At 32.1% G+C, this 7,500-nt stretch overlaps 2 protein-coding genes and 1 long non-coding RNA gene across 8 annotated transcripts in view; 1 reads left to right on the plus strand and 2 right to left on the minus strand.

Annotated features, from left to right (window-relative positions):
* The window catches only part of LOC127362843 (uncharacterized), a 61,103-nt gene extending 57,650 nt beyond the window's left edge, over positions 1-3,453 (plus strand). Inside the window, exon 3 of the long non-coding RNA XR_007884573.1 lies at positions 3,317-3,453. This is a non-coding gene — a long non-coding RNA (uncharacterized LOC127362843). The remainder of the gene's footprint in view (positions 1-3,316) is intronic.
* abcc5 (ATP-binding cassette, sub-family C (CFTR/MRP), member 5) overlaps positions 1-3,879 on the minus strand; it is a 23,442-nt gene extending 19,563 nt beyond the window's left edge. For all 5 annotated transcript variants that reach the window (XM_051398866.1, XM_051398865.1, XM_051398870.1 and 2 more), the window contains exon 1: positions 3,740-3,879. The gene's annotated coding sequence lies outside the window, so the exon portion shown is untranslated. The remainder of the gene's footprint in view (positions 1-3,739) is intronic.
* A 1,511-nt stretch (positions 3,880-5,390) lies between these two features.
* rpl35a (ribosomal protein L35a) overlaps positions 5,391-7,500 on the minus strand; it is a 4,889-nt gene continuing 2,779 nt past the window's right edge. For both annotated transcript variants that reach the window (XM_051399094.1, XM_051399093.1), the window contains exons 3-5: positions 6,974-7,126; positions 5,952-6,096; positions 5,391-5,484 (exon numbers count right to left, since the gene is read on the minus strand). In XM_051399094.1, the coding sequence (XP_051255054.1) occupies positions 5,461-5,484; positions 5,952-6,096; positions 6,974-7,126 (322 nt within the window). In that variant the 3' untranslated portion in view covers positions 5,391-5,460. The remainder of the gene's footprint in view (positions 5,485-5,951; positions 6,097-6,973; positions 7,127-7,500) is intronic.

A 7,500-nucleotide genomic window follows, 5' to 3' on the forward strand; every position in this document is an offset into this window, starting at 1 on the left:
ATAGATTATAGATTATATTATTATAGATCATAGATTATATTATTATTAGATATTATTATAGATTATAGATTATATTATTATAGATTATAGATTATATTATTATAGATTATAGATTATATTATTATAGATCATAGATTATATTATTATTAGATATTATTATAGATTATAGATTATATTATTATAGATCATAGATTATATTATTATTAGATATTATTATAGATTATAGATTATATTATTATAGATCATAGATTATATTATTATTAGATATTATTATAGATTATAGATTATATTATTATAGATCATAGATTATATTATTATTAGATATTATTATAGATCATGGATTATATTATTATTAGATATTATTATATATTATAGATTATATTATTATAGATTATAGATTATATTATTATGTTAGATATTATTATAGATTATAGATTATATTATTATTAATATTATTATGATTATAGATTATATTATTATAGATCATAGTTATATTATTATAGATTATAGATTATATTATTATAGATCATGATATTTGATTATATTATTATTAGAGATATATTATTATAGATTATAGATTATATTATTATAGATTATAGATTATATTATTATAGATCATAGATTATATTATTATAGATCATAGATTATATTATTATTAGATATTATTATAGATTATAGATTATATTATTATAGATCATAGATTATATTATTATAGATTATAGATTATATTATTATAGATCATAGATTATATTATTATTAGATATTATTATAGATTATAGATTATATTATTATAGATTATAGATTATATTATTATAGATTATAGATTATATTATTATAGATCATAGATTATATTATTATTAGATATTATTATAGATTATAGATTATATTATTATAGATCATAGATTATATTATTATTAGATATTATTATAGATTATAGATTATATTATTATAGATTATAGATTATATTATTATAGATATTATTATAGATTATAGATTATATTATTATAGATCATAGATTATATTATTATTAGATATTATTATAGATTATAGATTATTAAATATTAATAGATTATAGATTATTAAATATTAATAGATTATAGGTTATTACATATTAATAGATATAGAGTATATTAATATAGATTATATTATCATAGATTACAGATTATATTATTATAGATTATAAACATATTATTATTAGATATTATTAACGATTATAGATTATAATAATATTAGATATTATTAACGATTATAGATTATATTATTATTAGATATTATTATAGATTATAGATTATAATAATATTAGATATTATTAACGATTATAGATTATATTATTATTAGATATTATTATAGATTATAGATTATAATAATATTAGATATTATTAACGATTATAGATTATATTATTATTAGATATTATTATAGATTATAGATTATATTATTATAAGATATTATTATAGATTATATTATTATAAGATATTATTATAGATTATAGATTATATCATTATTAGATAGTTTTATAGATTATAGATTATATTATTATAGATTATAGATTATATTATTATTAGATATTATTATAGATTATAGATCATATTATTATTAGATATTATTATAGATTATAGATTATATTGTTATTAGATAGTTTTATAGATTATAGATTATATTATTATAGATTATAGATTATATCATTATTAGATAGTTTTATAGATTATAGATTATATTATTATAGATTATAGATTATATTATTATTAGATAGTTTTATAGATTATAGATTATATTATTATAGATTGTAGATTATATTATTATTAGATATTATTATAGATTATATTATTATTAGATATTATAATAGATTATAGATTATATTATTATTAGATATTATTATAGATTATAGATTATATTATAATCATTAGATATTTTAATATATTATAGAAAATATTATTTTAGATATTATTATAGATTATAGATTATATTATTATTAGATATTTTTATAACTTATATTATTATTAGATATTATTATAGATTATAGATCATATTATTATTAGATATTATATTATTGTTAGATATTATATTAGATATTATTATTAGATATTATTATAGATTATAGATTATATTATTATTAGATATCATTATAGATTATAGATCATATTATTATTAGATATTATTATAGATTATAGATTAAAGATTAAAGATTAAAGAGTTCGGTCTAGACCTGCTCTATTTGAAAAGTGTCCTGAGATAACTTCTGTTATGAATTGGCGCTATACAAATAAATAAAATTGAAAATTGAAAATTGAACATATTATTAGATATTTGTACAGTTATAAATAATTGATATATTATTTATTATATTATTATTAGATATTATTAGATTACATATTATTAGATATCATATTTAGATTATATCATATTATTAGATATCATTACAGATTATAGAACATATTATTATTAGATATTAGTATAGATTATAGATCATATTATTAGATATTATTATAGATTATAGAACATATTATTAGATATTTGTACAGATTATAGAACATATTATTATTAGATATCATTACAGATTATGGATTATATTATTATTAGATATTATTATAGATTATAGAACATATTATTAGATATTTTCATAGATTATAGAATAGATTATATTTTGGTTTGTTTTTCGGAGTAATTATTTCTTTTTTTGTGAAGAATTTCTTTTTCTGCTTTTTGGACTAATTTTTTTTCTGAGTTTAGAGAAATTTGATACAATAGACACATTCATTCCTTTATTGAGAGCTCGAACCGGCTTGTTTAGTTCAATTTATACTTTGATCTGGTTTCAGACACTGGGAGATAGTCCTGTCTTTAAGTCATATAGATGGTATTATCATTAGGTTGTCGACTCTACGCAGGAACCTGAGGATTTGTGGTTGTTCAGAAGGAAAGCCCATTCAGATCTGCTAGACACAGAAATATATACATAGCGAAATTGATAGATATTATTATAGATTATATTATTATTAGATATTATTATAGATTACTACAATAAACAGTAATAATACTACAATAAACAATGATAATAATACAGGTTCTTGTCGATCCTGGTGGAGCCTCCTGCCATGGTCCTGCTAGATTACCATTGCCAATACTGTTGTTGCTGTGCACCTGTCTGTCTGTCTGTCTGTCTGTCTGTCTGTCTCTCTCTCTCTCTCTCTCTGCCTCTCTGTCTCTCTCTCTCTCACCCCAACTGGTCGAGACAGACGACCACCCACCTAGAGCCGGAGGATCTGTCCTAGGTTTCTGCCTTTTAACAGGCAGTTTTTCCTTGCCCTTGTCTCCAAGGTCTTGCTCATGGTGGTACTGTTGGGTCTCTGTAATTAATGTTAAAGAGTTCGGTCTAGACCTGCTCTATTTGAAAAGTGTCCTGAGATAACTTCTGTTATGAATTGGCGCTATACAAATAAAATTGAATTGAATTGAATTACTACAATAAACAATAATAACACTACAATAAGTAACTAAATTGTATTTCAATACACACTGTGAAATACAGCAGTATTTTATTTTGTATTATTTTTTGAATATATCAGATATAAAACCAGCACAACCCTTCAGAATAAACGCATGCTCCAGAATAAAGGGCCCTTCAGAATAAAAGCCCGGGATGCTGCCGTTATAAAACAAACTGTCCTCGCGCTTTGAGCATCAGACCGGAAACGGTCCAAATAAAAACAACAATCAGCTGATGGTCGGTGACCCGCTCACCTTTCTGTCTGTCTGTCTGTCTGTCTGTCTGTCTGTCTGTCGTCGCTGGGACAGGCTCTCGTCCTGCCTGTCTTCCTTCAGGTCCGCCGTCCTCCGTAAACAGCTCGTGCAGACTCTCAGAGAGCAGCGCGGAGGATCACGGGAAACAGAGTCCTGCGTAACGACAGACCTCCCGCATCCCCGCTACTGACGTCAGTGCCGATGTCATGTGACGGTGTCTCTGATCCCCGAGTTCAAACTGACAGCCTGATCAGGACTGATTATTGATTATTGATCGTCTTTATTCTTTTAGCGTCAGTTAATAATGTAAATGTTCAATAAAGTTCTGAAATATGATTGTTCAGCACAGATCGATATCTGTAGGTATAAATATATAGCAGTGTACTGTACAGTGAAAACATCAATAAAACATTACTCCAAAATAAAGGTCAGTCTGCTGATTCTGATCCAGAACCAGTCCAGAACCAGTCCAGAACCAGTTCAGAACCAGTCCAGAACCAGTCCAGAACCAGTCCAGAACCGACTCTGTACTGAGACTCATCAGGATCCTTTATGTGACCTCACTGATGTGCAGAGGTCACATAAAGCCTCAGTGCCCTCAGCAGCTATAGATCAGACTGTAATATGTGTGGAAGGAGTCACAGGTTCGACTCCGACAGCTGTGACTGAAGCTTATTGATTTATATTTATTGATAAAGCTTTATTGATTAGACTGAACGGTGCCGATCAGTCAGGACAACCTGCGGTCCTCCTCAGAGCTTCACTGGGTCCATGTGCAGGTTCTCCAGGAGCCAGTAGTGTTCAGTTGGGGGCCGTCAGTCTGATATTAAAGGAATTAAAGATCAATAAATCATTGCTTTTTCTTCTTCTACGCTTTTAATTTAGGATGTAAGAGATTTACATTGTGCCCTGATGCATTCTGGGAGGTAGTGACCTGCTCTCCACCGTTAGCTCTCGGCTCTACTGCAGCAGATTATCAGAGATCAATACATTCAGCACATTATTGATCAGTACAAAGCTCACACTGAGCTGATCAATACTGATTGTTTGTTTATAGTTTTTTTATTTATTTTTTTTATTGGTGAAATTTAGTGACAGACCCGTGGACTACAAATACAGACCGTGGACTACAAATACAGACCGTGGACTACAAATACAGACCGTGGACTACAAATACAGGCCCGTGGACTACAAATACAGGCCATGGACTACAAATACAGACCGTGGACTACAAACACAGGCCCGTGGACTACAAATACAGACAACAGAATACAACTGTTACAATATGTATATAGGTAGTATAGGTGTGTGTGTCAGTGTGTGCGTCAGTGTGTTATATATACACACATAATGTAAGTAGATGATACAATAAATATAAATAAGTAAATAAAGTAAATAAAGTAAATAAAGTATAAATATGAGAAGAGAAATAAATGAATAATAATAATCTGTAATACGATACAGCAACATTTACATTATTTAACCTAATATAATTTATTAATATTTGTTTATAGTTAATGATCAATTAATCAAAGTGCAGCCTGGGAATGTGTCCCATAATGCTTTGCTGCAAAGTTCATATTCACTGTCACTGTTGATTGATTATTGATCACAGACAGTATTGATTATCAATAAAGACACACAGACACAGTTTGGACCTGATCAGATTTATTGTTTATGTACAAACAAACAAACAAACGTCAGCTGCAGAAGATTCCTCGTCACACTCGAGACGGATACAGCATCTGAAACAGACAGGAAGTCAGTGAGCGCCACAATAAAGCATCTGAAACAGACAGGAAGTCAGTGAGCGCCACAATAAAGCATCTGAAACAGACAGGAAGTCAGTGAGCGCCACAATAAAGTCAGTTATTGGAAGTTTAACAGTAATCAATCAGCTGTTGGTGTTTACAATAATTGATCTGAACTGATTGATTATTCAGTCAGTAAGAGACTGATAAGTGTTCACTGATCAATAACTGATCAATAAGATGAGTTCTCTCTGACACTGTTATTGATCCTGATGGGAAGCTTGATCAGTATTATTGGTGACAGTTGAGCCGACTGTCTGACACAGTGCAGCATTATTGATTATTGATCATTACAGTTCGGGCAGTTCAATATCTGAAGTGATCAGTTATTGAAATTGTTAATATTTGGCTGTGATCCGGTTCTGCCCCCCCTCCAGCAGCTGGTTCTGGTTCTGACTCACCACGCGGACTCTGTGTCCGATGGCCTTTGCCGGCAGGTTGCTGCTGAACTTGGCTCGGACCATCCCGCTGCTGCCGTGAGCTCTGGTCACCTTCCCCCAGATCACCCGGGTCTTATTGGGTTTCCCTCCGGGCGTCACGGTGTTCCTGAAACACAGACACTGGAGTTATACTGCGGGGCGGCTGGGACGGGTGGAGACACTGGAGTTATACTGCGGGGCGGCTGGGACGGGTGGAGACACTGGAGTTATACTGCGGGGCGGCTGGGACGGGTGGAGACACTGGAGTTATACTGCGGGGCGGCTGGGACGGGTGGAGACACTGGAGTTATACTGCGGGGCGGCTGGGACGGGTGGAGACACTGGAGTTATACTGCGGGGCGGCTGGGACGGGTGGAGACACTGGAGTTACACTGGGGGGCTGGAGGGTGGAGACACTGGATATACTGCGGGAGGAGTCAGAGTCCTCGGAGGAGGAGCCATCCTCGATCTCGGAGCCCAAGATTATTTCCTCCCTCACTACTGCTAATTCTCTCTCTCTCTCTCTCTCTCTCTCTCTCTTGCTCTCTCTCTCTCTCTGTGTCTCTCTCTCTGTCTCTCTCTCTCTCCCTCTCTCTCTCTCTCCTCTCCTCTCTCTCTGAACGAGTGGCGAGAACCCAAACAAAATGTGACTGTTTGCCACTCATAGTTTGTCATTCTAAGAGAAAAGACACACAGCATGCTTTGAATGTGACAAAGTGATGCCATGTGGTGACTAAAATGTTGTTCTGAATGGTTTTCAATGCGGCATTCTTCTACCGAAGGAACAAATGTGAGTTTGTGCCATTTTAGGATAATTTAAGGAACTAAGACCAGAATTCTAAACAAATTACAAAATAAATTAAAGCTGCAAGCAGCGTTGGGCGGGAACTCGCACTCCACACAACTCGGGGCGTGCTGCACAGGACCTACTAAGGGTTAATACACCGATAAATAATCAATATTAATACAAACAGTCAGTAAACAGTCAGTAAACGGTCTCTTACTTCTTGGCTTTGTAGACGTAGGCGCAGCGTTTGCCCAGGTAGAAATCCACCTCGTCTCTGGTGTAACAACCTTCCACCTTCAGCAGCGCCGTGTGCTCGCGCTGGTTCCTCAGACCGCGCTTATAGCCGGTAAAGATAGCCTTACTCCACAGTCTGTAAACAGTCAGACAACAGTCAGTCAACAGTCAGTCAACAGTCAGACAACAGTCAGTAAACAGTCAGACAACAGTCTGTCAACAGTCAGTCAACAGTCAGTCAACAGTCTGTAAACAGTCAGACAACAGTCAGTCAACAGTCAGTCAACAGTCTGTAAACAGTCAGACAACAGTCAGTCAACAGTCTGTAAACAGTCAGACAACAGTCAGACAACAGTCAGACAACAGTCAGACAACAGTCTGTAAACAGTCAGACAACAGTCAGACAACAGTCAGTAAACAGTCAACAGTCTGTAAACAGTCAGAAAACAGTCAGAAAACAGTCAGTCAACAGTCAGACAACAGTCTGTAAACAGTCAGACAACAGTCAGT

The sequence above is a fragment of the Dicentrarchus labrax genome, unplaced genomic scaffold (assembly GCF_905237075.1).
Source record: "Dicentrarchus labrax unplaced genomic scaffold, dlabrax2021, whole genome shotgun sequence".
NCBI classification, from domain to species: Eukaryota; Metazoa; Chordata; class Actinopteri; family Moronidae; genus Dicentrarchus; species Dicentrarchus labrax.